The 15,810-nt window shown below is 40.0% G+C and overlaps 1 protein-coding gene across 1 annotated transcript in view; it reads left to right on the top strand.

Moving 5' to 3' along the window:
• The first annotated feature begins 1,100 nt into the window (after positions 1 to 1,100).
• LOC147734755 (aldo-keto reductase family 1 member C1-like) overlaps positions 1,101 to 15,810 on the top strand; it is a 210,055-nt gene continuing 195,345 nt past the window's right edge. Inside the window, exon 1 of the mRNA XM_086953034.1 lies at positions 1,101 to 1,134. Coding sequence (XP_086809160.1) covers positions 1,106 to 1,134 — 29 coding nt within the window. The 5' untranslated portion in view covers positions 1,101 to 1,105. The remainder of the gene's footprint in view (positions 1,135 to 15,810) is intronic.

Here is a 15,810-nt window from a genome sequence, read left to right on the forward strand (position 1 = left end):
ATACAGAATTCATTTCCTTCTTTTAAAAGTTAACACACATATATATGAGTATGTGTGCGTGTGTGTGTGTGCATGTGTGTGTGTGTGTGTGTGTGTTTGTATTCACAGTGCAATACGCTATTTTTGTTGAATATGGGAAAGGGGTAAGCAGCTACCTATGTTATATGACATCTCTTTAATAATGTATACCTGCACTTTCACAATTGCTTTATTAACCTTCCTGCTTTCTCAAATTTGCTTGAAAATTCACAATTTTCCCACTATTTTTTCAAAATTTTCTCGGGCTCGCTCACTACGCTCGCTCGCTACGGTGCAGTATAATTATCATTTTACGCGCACCACTTTTAAATGTCACCAGCCGCCACTGTCTGGAACTTCTGTTCTTTTCAAGCTTGCTAACCTAGATAGGTTATCAATTTCTTTAGGGACCTCTACCCATTTCCCTGCTGTGCCAGAAGCATTGCCAACCTTGCCGTGCGGCTTGCAATTGGTATTATTTTTATCACCAGTAAAATCCCTTTCGGCTCCCTGAGCCTCTGACTCTGCATTTTCGCCAACAACAGACATATAATTATTGACCGTGTTGCTCACAACCAATTGTTCCATCAATAATTTCAGATTTCTAGAGCAGTCCTTCCTCATCTTTTTTCTTTTAGGGGGTTTTTGTTGGTGCAACAGCGCCGGAACACTCTTTGGAGTAGCCGTGTGCTATATAAATACCCCCCCATAACATAACATAACATAACATAACATAACATAACATAACATAACAACTGATTTTAAAAGTTCGGGTTGAGAAGCTAATGGCTGTAATATTTTGTTGCCAGGCTCACTACAAACCATAGGTGATACGCTCCTTTCAAGAGGCTTGGATACATCTTCATTGCCCATTTACTTGTATTTATTACCAAAAATAGGGAGACATTTATTTGGAACATTGTAAATAGTCACTTCATTCAAGACAAGTTGGTTTTCATTTGATGACAAACCACTAGGGGGCGAAGTTGAGCTATGTTCACCAATCGAAAACTCCCCTTTAATTCTCGTTGCTCCTTTAAGGAGCCTCCTTCTGTTTGAAGCAATGCTCTACCCCTGCCTATCTTCAATGAAGAAAAGCTACCGGGCAGAGAGGAGGTGAGCAGAGCCTGCTGGCTCAACTTTTCTTCCCCTTCATTAAATCATTAGAGCACACTGTGGGGGAGCATTCACTCGACATACAAGCTATAACAGCTGCTGAAACACCATTAACAGCTGCCCTTTTGGCCTCTCAAAGCCCGCCCACACTTGGGATAATGCACTGGGCTGAATCAAATCCTCCCTCTCAGCCTCACACAGCATGTGCAGTGCTTCCCTCACAAACAAGGCTGCATCAGCCATAGCGTCATCAATTTAAAGAAGGAAAAATATCAGACATGTTTGAGTGACTTACCACTCCACCCAGTAGTTTTGTATAAACACCTTCCACTCTTTCAAGGCAATCCAAGTGGTTATTGGCACTTCACTTTATGCACACCTTTTTGGTCCTGATGAAAGCCGCTGCATCTCTACTGTGAGCGTAAGGCTGAAACATGTCGACCTTCCCAATTGTTTGACAGATTGAGTCTCCCTCTGTCACAGTGTTATTTTTTAATCCTGACCTATTAATGCAATATTAAAATCGTCCAGCAAATCATAGTTAGTTCTAGACACTGTTTCACTCACACCCTGCTCATCCAGAGGCTTAGTAGACTTCATTATCTCTATCAAAACATCCCTGAGCAACTTCCTCTTAGTGAGGGGGCTGTAGCCCGCACTACAACTAGGTTCGTAGTACAAGTGATCCCCAATGAGGAAGCATAGCACTTATGGGTGGGTGAGGGCAACCGTCCTAAGAATTGGATACCCCAACACTTTTACATTGAATTAGACCCAGGGGCCTACCATTGTGTTTTCTAGTTGTATAGTGGGGAATCGGCCCCCGTTGGTCTCTAAAAATTCCTCTGGTCCTCTTTTTATGAATTGTATATCAACACCTGTCTTAGCCCCTAACATGACATCCACTACTTTGCTCTAGGTGTCACACAAAGGTATCTTTGCACAAAAGATGAAATATCTCCAATGTGATGTTAAAAATGTAATGAAAGCAAAGTTTTCCAACTTAATTTTTCACAGGGTTAACATGCCTCACTATAATGGCCGGCTGATAGCCACATGTTTTGGCATATCCTGACAGCCTTTCATTATTCTCAAATTCATAAAATGAGTTGCCTTGTGTTAGAGTGACAAGATCACGCAATACGTGCAAATTGTTATCCAAGAATTAGGTTGAGCTTTCAATCAATCAATCAATCAATCAGATGGCTTGTAAAGTGCAACTACTTACCCGTAAGGGTCTCAAGGTGCTTTCTATGAGGGAGCCTTTGCTTAAAGCGAAAAAGGTGTATACACAGCGAGTAACACTGCGCTCCACGTTGTGAGACATACACACAATGACTGAGGCTGTACTACAAAGCCGGACCTATTGACTTTGCTAATGCTTGTTTTCAGAGTTTCAGAGCCTTTCTCGGTTCAGACAGCTGTGCCGGAAATGAAGGGATGGGGATCCATTCGGATCCTGGATCCAGCAGTAATGTTTGACCTGGATCTGAACCAGCCCAGTGACATGCTTACTTTTTCCCTGTGTCATTTTAAAACCATATTCATGAAGGTTACCAGAGTATAGGCACTTGAACAGGACAGTGATGGGTACGGTGTAAAGCCAATCTTAAAGGCTTCAGTGTTTTATTGGGAAAATTCATGCCACAATACAGAGGTTTGATTTATTTATTATGAAATGTTATAACAAATCTAATAGGCTTAGCCTACTTATTGTGAAAATCATGTTTTAAACACAACAGGCTTTTAAGAATGAATTGTTATTACTGTATGCAGGTATTTTATTGCATGGAAATTCATAGCTTACCATAGAATGCCCAGGGTTTGGTGTTGCTGATTACCTGAACAAACTGCGGCAATAGAAGATATGCCCTACAATAATCAATGTTAGGCTGTCTTTGGAGGAATAGTATTTTGCTTTGCCAACAGTAATTTTGTATGTATTTGTACCTTTATGACAGTATGCTGGATGGTTGCCTTTTAGAAAGGTAAAACAGTACAGTAAGCCTGAGTTGGTTATGGTGACATGCCAATAATAAAGGTTTCGGCCTGGTTATTTTTACGAAAAGTTTAAATACATGTAGTAGACCTGGCATATCGTTTGTGAAAATATCTGTTAAAGTCAATAGGCATTTAAGAGTGACATATTATTAATCTGAATCAAAGTCTACAAAAAAGATTTTTTCTTACAAGAAATCGTACAGACTACTTTAGGTAAGGGTTTTGTGCTGGTTAAATCCTCTTACAAACCAATGGTATAGAAGATTTGCACTGCAAGAAGTCTTGTTAGGCCCAGTTAGAAGAGAGGATTTTGCCACGCCAACTGTAATTTTTTATATATTCGCAGTTGTATGCCTGATGGTTGCCTTGTGAGAAAGCTTACCTTCAGTACAGAGGGCCTGAGTTGGGTATGGTGACAATCCAATGATATTGTCTGTCACAGCTATTGCAAAGGCTGTAGGATTGGTTTATCTATTGTGAAAAGCATATGGTAAATCCAATAGACTTCTAACAGTAGATTATAGTCAGATTATATGTGGAGGCGGCAACCCAATACCAAGCCAGCACCAGATTGCAACCACTGCAAGGAGCATTCGATTCACATTAAGAACCAATAATTTTACTTAAGCCACTCTAATAGTCAAGGGGCCCTCAAGGCCTTACCTATTGATTTCCCACTGTCAGTGCAGACAATTAGTAAAGTGATGTTGGAAAGGGGGTTATTAGTAGTGGTAAATATTCCCTGACACGTTTTGGGGCTGCTTAAATAACTATCAATCAAGACTTCTGCCAAATACTTAGACTCCCAAAGTGCACAAGAGAATCCTAGATAAGGCTATAATTTGGTCTCACAGAACAAAAATTGGTGCCAAGGGCTGCCTTGTTGAAATACTGGTTTAAACTAAAGGAATCTGAAGATGGGACTGTTTTATTCCATATAGGTACCCAAATAGGCTCAGGTAACATCGTAATCCTTCACCTATAGTCTTCCCTACATTACATACATAACAGTTCTTAAAGACTGACCTTTTACCTAGATATAACACTGCTTAGAATGCAGGATTTTCCTTGGTAACGGCCTCCTACATTATGCATGGGGATCCTTGGAAACTCAGCAGGACTACCATCCTCTGTATAATATCTATGTAAAAAGTTTATTCCCGACATCATCCTAAGTCTGACAAGTGACACAGCAAGGTACAACCCCCAGGGAGACCTTTGGGTATATAAACATCACATCTTGCTGAGACAAATAGAGGAGATCAGGAATTCCCTGCCGACACACACTGACGGAGATGCAGAAATTCCTGCTCAGAGTGGTCTAACATCCCTTGCGTGGTGTCCACTCGAGACCAAGCAGGGGTCCTACAGTCTCTCACTTCAGGTAATGGGGTTGACTTTATCCTAGATGGATTTTTGACTTAACACGTTCATACACGCTAAGTACACTTACGTACATCTAGTTAGGGTAGCATAGTAGAAATCCACGTTTTATATTGTCATGCATTTTATAACCTTGTTTGTATTGATGGTTATAGCAAAATGGTAGAAATCTACCATCCTTTTACTTTCTTAGAGCATCTAATCATTTATATATAGTGTTTCAGCGCACCTATGTTACACTAGAAAAACGACTGTTCAATAAATGCTTAGTGAAAAATGTCCATACTGTACATTCTGTGTAACTCTCTGAGATTAAGTGAGCACGAGTAACTGAGCAAAAAGTAGTAGACTGTTTTCACGGTCCTGAGGGATCAGGGTTGTCATGTTCGATAGTTGCCAAGAACTATTCTCTCAGTTTCTAGTGGCACTGTGAGCTAGCTGGTACACAGGCCAACCTACCCGGTGGGGGTGTCTAGAATCAGTCTAACACCAATCCTACAATGTATGTTGTCTAAACGCACCTATATAGGTTTTATAGGAACTACACTACCGGACCCTCAGAGTCCAGCTGGGCAAAGATTTGCTTAAGTCAGCAACATCGCCCTGGCAAGATGGAGTGTGGAAGTCCTTCAACCTTCAAATATTCCAGTAATTTGATCGTAACATAACATAAGGGGGCCTTCAAATACCTTTTAGGAAAGGCATCAAAAACACTCTCAGTAAAGGAAGATCTCCTCGACCACAATCAAAAGACTATAATTGACATGTTGTAGCAACCTATACTGAGATGAAGCCCCAACATTATTTGAACCTATCTCTAGTGAGACATGTTATTTGGATGAATATAATCTCAGAGATTACTATGTTAGGCAACAGTATGTGGTTCATCACCCAATCTAACAAACCTTAGGAGCAGATTCACCTGTGATGATTCCTGTTAGGTCTAATTAGAGAGGCAACATTGTTTTGCCAACTGCAATTTTGTACATATTTGTAATTTTTTCAACTGCATGCATAGTGGTTGCCAATTAATACGCACTTTAGAAGGTCTCTGTTATAAACAGAGTCAACTTTTACTTAAGTCCGTCGGTGCACTCTGTTTATTTTTGGTATACCACTTTATCTTTTTAATCTTTGGGCATCTCCTTCCAGTGTTTTGTCTGGAAACACTCTTTTTTCAATGTTTGCAAGGAAGGGTGGAGGGTTCCACCCTTGGTTGGTGGGTGCACATTCACAATGACTGTATTAGTCTTTTCAAATTCCTCTCTTTAAATAATTAGTTCCAAACTTTCTCATTTCCTTTAAGGAATAATATTTATTTCATAATTCCTTCTTCTTCTTTAATCATTTATATATTTTATTATCATTTCAATTTTACTCCATGAATTCCACATATTCCCTATGCATTTCGGGTCATATGGGACCCTTCCTCGCGGGTCTATAAACGGAAAGAAAAGGAAACTTAGGCTAGCCTTATATAAAGTGTCAATAATAATATATACAAGTACATTGATGCATTGTTCAAATATACATATTGTGAGGACTTCGATAGTTTATACTCTTTTTGTGTGACGATATTCGTCTATCGTTATGCAATCATATAAACCAAACTGCTGCCGGTATTCCTATTAGCGGTATTGTGGCTGTGTACTGCTAGATTATCGGTGGATAAAGCATCGAACACAAAATAAAATGTAGGGTTGTTTTGCTACTTCTGAACATTGAAAATAAACTGGTGGGTTATTTACATGCCTGATATGATTCACCGATAATGAAATGCGATCACTTACGTTTGTAGACATGAAGTCAATCTCGGTAAATTCAAATTCGCTCAAAACCTTGGAGCCAAACACGATCGATAAGAGATTCTAGTGTGTTGAACTCTTTAAACTCTCTAATTCATTGGTAGTTGATTTATCACTTGATCGCGACTCGAGAAGTCGCGTAAAAATGCAAATCGATTATTTTTAATGCTACATGAATCTTAATTTTCTAGTATAAACAGATGGTAGTCTGTTAAACTAATATAGATGTTTAAAAAGTTCCCAATTCGAAATATCAAATGACTCAAACCCAATCGAAATACGAAATACATGTTGTTATGTGAATGAAAATAAAGTATGGTATAACAAAAACGGCTGTTAGAATGCTCCTAATTAATTCTCTTTAATTAAACCTAGATAAAGTACAGTGTAGTGAAGTGTGTCGGCCATGTTGGATAAGGCTGACTATATTGTTCTACTCTACATATATATGGGTATAGCAACTAAAAGTTGTGTTATGTTGTGTCCTGCTTCAGTCCAATGAGTGGCCACTGTAGATTTCTGAATTTTGTTTGGCGAATATTACTTTTGTGTTCAGTAATTCGGATCTTTATTTTCCTTTCTGTTTGTCCTACATAAAGTTTTCCGCAGGGACACTTTATTCCATAAATGACATTCTTAGTGTCACACGTGCTGGAATGTAACAAAGGGATTTTTTTCCCTGTCATTGGATGAGTGAATGTTTCACCCAGTATTACATTATTACAGTTTATACAGTTTTCACATTTTTGCATGCCTTTGTGTATCTCATTCTGATCCTTCCCTTTTTGTTTCTTGAGTAATTCCTTTATGTTCTTCGATCTGTTGTATGCAAAATGTATTTGTTCCGAAAATAGGGGTTTGAGGTCTGGTTCTTGAGTGATCAGTGGGCAATGTTTTCTCATAATTCTAGTGATTTGTTGTGTTTGTACAGAGTGTTTCAGAACACATACTGTGAGTTTTGAATCAGATTTACTTTTATTTCTGAGTAGAGATTCTCTGTTCATGTTCATGTGCTTCATTTTTGATTTTTCTAATAATGATCTTGGATATCCACGTTTCAAATATTTTTGGATTTGGTTGTTGATTGTGGTGGGAACATCTTCTGGACAAGATGTTATTCTTTTCTGTCGAATGAATTATGACAACGGTAGATGTTTTTTGAGGGAGTGGTGAAGAAAGCTTTCAAAATGCAAGCAATTATTCCGGTCTGTGCTTTTTGAATATACATTGGTTCTTATTGCCTTATTTTCTATACTGATCCATACATCCAAGAAAGCCAATTCGTGATTATCAATTTGATGAGTGAACTTTATGGGTTCATGCTGTGTGTTCAGTGTTTTGATGTTATCTTCCGGTTTCATTTTGTCTCCTTTCCACATTATAAAGATATTGTCTATATATCTTTTGAATAACACAATTCCTTGTTGCCAATCAGGGTTGTTGATAATATAATCAGATTCAAATTTCGCCATATAGGTGTTTGCGTAGGATGGGGCCCCCGCACATCCCATGGATGTACCACTGCATTGCTCAAAAAACTCATCCTTCCATTGTAGATAACTATGAAATAGGGCAAAATGTAACACTTCCAGTAGAAATACCTTTTCTGATCCCTTGATGCAAATCGATTATTTTTAATGCTACAGGAATCTTAATTTTCTAGTATAAACAGATGGTAGTCTGTTAAACTAATATAGATGTTTAAAAAGTTCCCAATTCGAAATATCAAATGACTCAAACCCAATCGAAATATGAAATACATGTTGTTATGTGAATGAAAATAAAGTATGGTATAACAAAAACGGCTGTTAGAATGCTCCTAATTAATTCTCTTTAATTAAACCTAGATAAAGTACAGTGTAGTGAAGTGTGTCGGCCATGTTGGATAAGGCTGACTATATTGTTCTACTCTACATATATATGGGTATAGCAACTAAAAGTTGTGTTATGTTGTGTCCTGCTTCAGTCCAATGAGTGGCCACTGTAGATTTCTGATTTTTTTTGGCGAATATTACTTTTGTGTTCAGTAATTCGGATCTTTATTTTCCTTTCTGTTTGTCCTACATAAAGTTTTCCGCAGGGACATTTTATTCCATAAATGACATTCTTAGTGTCACACGTGCTGGAATGTAACAAAGGGATTTTTTTCCCTGTCATTGGATGAGTTAATGTTTCACCCAGTATTACATTATTACAGTTTATACAGTTTTCACATTTTTGCATGCCTTTGTGTATCTCATTCTGATCCTTCCCTTTTTGTTTCTTGAGTAATTCCTTTATGTTCTTCGATCTGTTGTATGCAAAAGGTATTTGTTCCGAAAATAGGGGTTTGAGGTCTGGTTCTTGAGTGATCAGTGGCCAATGTTTTCTCATAATTCTAGTGATTTGTTGTGTTTGTACAGAGTGTTTCAGAACACATACTGTGAGTTTTGAATCAGATTTACTTTTATTTCTAAGTAGAGATTCTCTATTCATGTCCTTCATTTTTGATTTTTCTAATAATGATCTTGGATATCCACGTTTCAAATATTTTTGGATTTGGTTGTTGATTGTGGTGGGAACATCTTCTGGACAAGATGTTATTCTTTACTGTCGAATGAATTATGACAACGGTAGATGTTTTTTGAGGGAGTGGTGAAGAAAGCTTTCAAAATGCAAGCAATTATTCCGGTCTGTGCTTTTTGAACATACATTGGTTCTTATTGCCTTATTTTCTATACTGATCCATACATCCAAGAAAGCCAATTCGTGATTATCAATTTGATGAGTGAACTTTATGGGTTCATGCTGTGTGTTCAGTGTTTTGATGTTATCTTCCAGTTTCATTTTGTCTCCTTTCCACATTACAAAGATATCGTCGATATACCTTTTGAATAACACAATTCCTTGTTGCCAATCAGGGTTGTTGAAAATATAATCAGATTCAAATTTCGCCATATAGGTGTTTAGGTAGGATGGGGCCCCCGCACATCCCATAGATGTACCACTGCATTGCTCAAAAAACTCATCCTTCCATGAAATAGGGCAAAATGTAACACTTCCAGTAGAAATACCTTTTCTGATCCCTTGATTTCATTCTCAATTAAACACCATTCCATTGCTTCCATCCCGTCGTTGTGTGGGATGGAGGTGTATAAAGCTGTTACGTCTATTGAACATAGCCATGTTTCTTCATATTTTGAGATGTCAATATTTTGTAACATATTCAAAAATTATGTGGTGTCCTTTATGTGAGTTGTCCAGTTCTGTACTATCGGTTGTAGGAACCAATCCAGATATTGACCTAATGGTTCAGATAGTGACCCGCATGCTGAGACTATTGGCCTGAAAGGAGGTCTACTAGCGTTTTACTGCATTTTTGGCAGCATATAGAATTGAGGTCTCCGTGGGTATTTGATGTTCAAAAATTGGTTATTTTTTTCTGTTATCCATTTCATCTCTAAGGCATGATCTAGTATAGTTTTCAATGTGATTGCAAATGTGTCTGTTGGATCTTGATTTAATTTTCGATAAATATTGGTGTCTTGTAGATGATTCCAAACACTGTCTTCATAGTATTGAGTATTCATTACCGCTAGGGCTTCCCCTTTATCCGCTCTTTGTATTGTAATTTCATTTTTATCTGTCAAGCTTTTCAATGTACTCCATTCTTTTTTAGAAAAATTACTTCTAGTTCCTCCTTGAAAATTAATTTTCTTGATTTCTGACGTGATGACTCTTTCATATGCATCTATTGTTTTGTGCGATATTGGAGCACAGAATGTTCTTTTTACTCTGAATTCTTTAGTTTCTTCTTGTGGTTTATCCAATATTTGTACATTGCTAAAGAAATGCTTTTGTCGTAGGGTTCTTAGAAATTAAAATATTGCTATTTCTGTTTATTTAGGATTGGATTTATATGTTGGAACAAATGTTAAGCCTTTATTTAATAAGGCTGTTTATGCTTGTGTTAATTGAACATCTGATATATTCATTACAAGTTTGTCTTCTGCTTTGTCTTTGATCTCATGGCTCTTTCCTCCTCTGTTTCTTTCGATTTTTCTTTTTCCCCTCCTGGTTTTGATGTTTCTCCTCCAGTTTTTGCCATTGGGGCATTGTTTGCCGCTGGGCTTGTTGATAAAAAAAGCGATTTGTTAGTTTGGTCTGTCTGACCTCCTTGGGAGCTTATATTTATTGGTCTCCTCTTTTGAGCCGTATCTGAATCCAAGACTATACTTTCTTGTGATGAATTTGTGTTAGTATTAGGTTGTTGCCATTTTCTTTGATGGTAAACGTCTGCCCAACTATATACTTCTTCCAGTTTATAGTCTATTGTGTCGTGTCGGTATTTTTGTATTTTTCTGTCATGAATTTCTTTAGCGTATTTTTTAAGTTTTTGGTTAATGTCTTCCAATATTGTGGTTAAGTTGTTGTGTGTATTAAGTTATCTTTTTATTCCATAAAGTTCTTCTTCAACTGTTTTTAATTCTTTTGATACTGTCTCCACTATCCACAGGATCAGATCCAAACTACATTTGTTTAGAATTTGGTACCATTTTTCTAAGAATGCTTTATTATTCCTACATAGCAATGGTTTTAGAGCTATCCGTAGTCCTCTCGGGATGCGTTTATTCTTATGGGTATGTATTAGGGTCGTTGCGTGTAGCCCTTGATTTATTTCTCTTTTACTTACATACTCAAGTTGTTTAAGGAGTTGGTTTACTGTGCTTAGTTGTGGGCTAAAGGCTCTGGTTTCCTTTATCAAACCGTATATTAATTCTGCTTCCTCCGGGGTATAGGCTAGTGTTTCTGCTTTGTTTGTCGTAATTTGTGCTATTTCTTCTAAATTCATTTTTGAAGGTGGTGCTACCGGTGGGGGTAGACAGATACTAAACCTTTACTTAAGTCCATCGGTGGACTCTGTTTATTTTTGGTATATCACTTTATCTTTTTAATCTTTGGGCATCTCCTTCCCAGTGTTTTGTCTGGAAACACTCTTTTTTCAATGTTTACAAGGAAGGATGGAGGGTTCCACCCTTGGTGGGTGTGTGCACATTCACAATGACTGTATTAGTCTTTTCAAATTCTTCTCTTTAAATAATTAGTTCCACACTTTCTCATTTCCTTTAAGGAATAATATTTATTTCATAATTCCTTCTTCTTCTTTAATTATTTATATATTGTATTATCATTTCAATTTTACTCCATGAATTCCACATATTTCCTATGCATTTCGGGTCATATGGGACGCTTCCTCAGGGGTCTATAAACGGAAAGAAAAGGAAACTTAGGCTAGCCTTATATAAAGTGTCAATAATAATATATACAAGTACATTGATGCATTGTGCAAATATACATATTGTGAGGACTCCGATAGTTTATACTCTTTTTGTGTGACGATTTTCGTCTATCGTTATGCAATCATATAAACCAAGCTGCTGCCGGTATTCCTATTAGCGGTATCGTGGCTGTGTACTGCTAGATTATCGGTGGATAAAGCATCGAACACAAAATAAAATGTAGGGTTGTTTTGCTACTTCTGAACATTGAAAATAAACTGGTGGATTATTTACATGCCTGATATGATTCACCGATAATGAAATGCGATCACGTACGTTTGTAGACATGAAGTCAATCTCTGTAAATTCAAAGTCGCTCAACACTTTGGAGCCAATCACGGTCGATAAGAGATTCTAGTGTGTTGGACTCTTTAAACTCTCTTAACTCATTGGTAGTTGATTTATCACGTGATCGCGACTCAAGAAGTCACGTAAAAATGCAAATCGATTATTTTTAATGCTACAGGAATCTTAATATTCTAGCATAAACAGACGGTAGTCTGTTAAACTAATATAGATGTTTAAAAAGTTCGCAAAAACAATTGAAATATCAAATGACTCCAACCCAATCAAAATATGAAATACATGTTGTTATGTGAATGAAAATAAAGTATGGTATAACAAAAACGGCTGTAAGAATGCTCCTAATTCATTCTCTTTAATTAAACCTAGATAAAGGACAGTGTAGTGAAGTGTGTCCGCCATGTTGGATAAGGCTGACTATATTGTTCTACTCTTATATATATGGGTATAGCAGCTAAAAATTTAGCAGCGTTTTTTTACAGCCGTTTTTGTTATACCATACTTTATTTTCATTCTTAAATGTTGTGATTAAAAATGCTTTCTACTGTGTGACTAATGTTGGGCAACAGCAAACAATATGGGCTACACTTTGTCTAAAGTAACTGCAGATCTCGGTTGGAAGTGCTCCGAATCGGATTTGGCTTTCCAAGATCCGATCCATAGCCCTTGTTTACGACCAAGTATGATGCGAAGATCCCGTACACGCAACCAAACCGTTTCATTCGACCCCCAACCTATACGTATGACTCATTTAAAGCCAAATTGTGCCATGCTATGGAGCCATATTCCGACTGAGCAAGTTCGATGAACGATTTGGACAGCCTTTACGAGTCATTGTGCCTGGAAAGAAAAGGCTGCCAAAATCCATCTTTGGGGGCCCATAACAGGCCCCCTTTACTCAGGGCCCTCTGAATTGTGCCTGTGGGGGTACTCATGGGTCCCTCCTTTCAGACCATGTACAATGTGGCAGGCACCAAAGGGTGCTCACCACAGTGTGCACGATTTTCCCAAGTCACCCCTTTCTTCAAATCGAGCCTGTGTAGGCCATTGAAGTCAATGGGAGTCCAACTGAATCGTATCTGGATGTATTCAAACGCATCGTACTTGTTCGGTTGGACTCCCCTGACATGAGTTGTATTGCTCACCTACGGAGGCATCCTCGACCAGGCGGTCAGCTTCCCTTCCTTACCTTGACGGAGCCCACATCTCGCCGCACCCGCTCCGCGGGTGCCGCATTGCACAGGAGTGCGTGGAACAACGTTTGCCTGCACAGAGGGACAGCAAGGCGGCTCGGGTGAGAGGCTCGGCGGGGCTGCGAGCGTGCAGGGGACTCCAACTACCAGGAGTCCTTGCTAGACCGTTAACCATCATCCGGTCCGCTCTCCCTGCTGGCCTGCCCCCCGCCCACCTGAGGGCTGAAAAGGCTCCCTGCTCCTCTCCTCGGCGGGACATTGTATTGCTCACCTACGGAGGCATCCTCGACCAGGCGGTCAGCTTCCCTTCCTTACCTTGACGGAGCCCACATCTCGCCGCACCCGCTCCGCGGGTGCCGCATCGCACAGGAGTGCGTGGAACAACGTTTGCCTGCACAGAGGGACAGCAAGGCGGCTCGGGTGAGAGGCTCGGCGGGGCTGCAAGCGTGCAGGGGACTCCAACTACCAGGAGTCCTTGCTAGACCGTTAACCATCATCCGGTCCGCTCTCCCTGCTGGCCCGCCCCCCGCCCACCTGAGGGCTGAAAAGGCTCCCTGCTCCTCTCCTCGACGGGACATTGTATTGCTCACCTACGGAGGCATCCTCGACCAGGCGGTCAGCTTCCCTTCCTTACCTTGACGGAGCCCACATCTCGCTGCACCCGCTCCGCGGGTGCCGCATCGCACAGGAGTGCGTGGAACAACGTTTGCCTGCACAGAGGGACAGCAAGGCGGCTCGGGTGAGAGGCTCGGCGGGGCTGCGAGCGTGCAGGGGACTCCAACTACCAGGAGTCCTTGCTAGACCGTTAACCATCATCCGGTCCGCTCTCCCTGCTGGCCCACCCCCCGCCCAACACGCCCCCTACATAACAGCCGCAGACTCCCGCAGCGCGGGACGCAGCTCGGGGCGAAGACCGGGCTAAGAGCGGGCCGTTTGAGGCCGTTCGAGGTCTGAGAGGACTGGACTGGGCCATCACTCTTGGTCCTAACCCTCGGACTCTCTCGTGACCATTCATCATGTCATCACGTGAGTACAAAGAGAGGGCTGCTAAATACAAACTGAAAAATGGCACCCTAGATGATTTTATTACCAGGACTCACTCAGCCATAGATACAGAGATTGCTAAAATGCAACGTCGAGTTTCCATTGAACTGGATGCTGCAGGGAGATTGTCACAGGAGTTAGCTGCGGCCAAAAAATCTTCACTAGGGTCCATAGCTTTTGCTAAAACCCCTGACCGTTTAATTGGCCCTCTTCTTACCCTGATTGAAACAATGGCAGATATTCACCAGCCATCAGTACCCACTATATCCATACCGAAGGAGGATTCACCATCAGTATCCTCTAACTCTTTAAAAACGCCTATGGTTGGGTCAATAGGGGAAATGAAGGAGTGCAACGGAGGCTCCCCGGAAATGGCGCTAAAAACAACATCTATAGAGCAGATTGGGGGAATCTCTGATATTAAACAGCAAGGGCCACATACTAAAAGGAAGCGTAAAAACCAAACAGCATATGTTAGGAAAAAGGCAAAGATTGCGAAGGCTCAGCTATCCACCAAGCCACCATCTCCGCCCCCAGTGATTAACACGCAGCCTTCTGATTTGCCACCAGAAGTTGATGTAGACTCGCTGGCGATAACTCACGATAATAATAATCTCGTAATAGAGATTGAAACTAGTGGGGTACCATTCTGCGTTATAAAAGGGAAAGATGTTGAATTTCTGACTGTGGTATGGGAAACACTTAAAAAACTTTTAAATCCCTTTGAAGATATATTATCTCAGATAGGATCCCAGCTTTCGAAAATGGAAAAAAGCTTTTCAAAATTGGGGAAAAAAACATCCCATAAGGAAGATAAGGATCTCATGGCCAGTCTTGAGAAGCTTACAAAAAGTCTGCTGAACCCCCTGATGGAAAAAACCCAAATCATAAATCTAAAATTAGATCAATTGGAGTTTTTAACATCCAAGAACACCGCCCTACTGGAGAGTCTGGTAGGTAATATCAAACAATCTGTTATTACTGGTGGTCACACTAATAGTAATAACAGCAGTTTAGGAAAAAAGGGCCCCAAGAACAACCAGATACATTTACAGCAACCTAAACCTGCAACATCAACAGATTCTAACGGTATCACCCCTTGTATAGCACCAGCTCCTTTAATTAAAATTAAGCAGGTGACTACAGCAGGCCCTAAGTCTAGCAACTCTTTGGCGGTGACTACACCGGTTAACACAGCTGCCCCGACCTTGCCTAACACTGAAGGGAAAGAAACTCCAGTTAGTAAACCTCTGGTCCCTAGTAAAACCCCCTTACAAGGTAAACAGATTTATGTAAATATACCCCCGGAGTCTGCCCCATATATGGCAATCCTGACAGGTGTTCCATTAATCCCAGAGAATAAATATGAGAAAAGCGAGGACCTCTTAAACAAAACAAAATTCTGGCTAAATACCAATAGGCCTTTAAGCGAGGACACTGCTACGAAAATCTTAAGTGTGCGGAGGGTCCCCTGGGTTGGGCCAAGTAAAAAAGACCTGGAGGGTGATTGCATCCTGATTAACTTCAGAGACAACTGGGTTAAGGATATAATTTGCAGTAAGGCGAGGTTTGGTAGGGTGGGGGATATTCAGTGTGTGGGTCTCGAATATTTTTATCCCAACCTCTACC

Source organism: Lissotriton vulgaris, chromosome 1_2 (assembly GCF_964263255.1).
Source record: "Lissotriton vulgaris chromosome 1_2, aLisVul1.2, whole genome shotgun sequence".
Lineage (NCBI taxonomy): Eukaryota > Metazoa > Chordata > Amphibia > Caudata > Salamandridae > Lissotriton > Lissotriton vulgaris.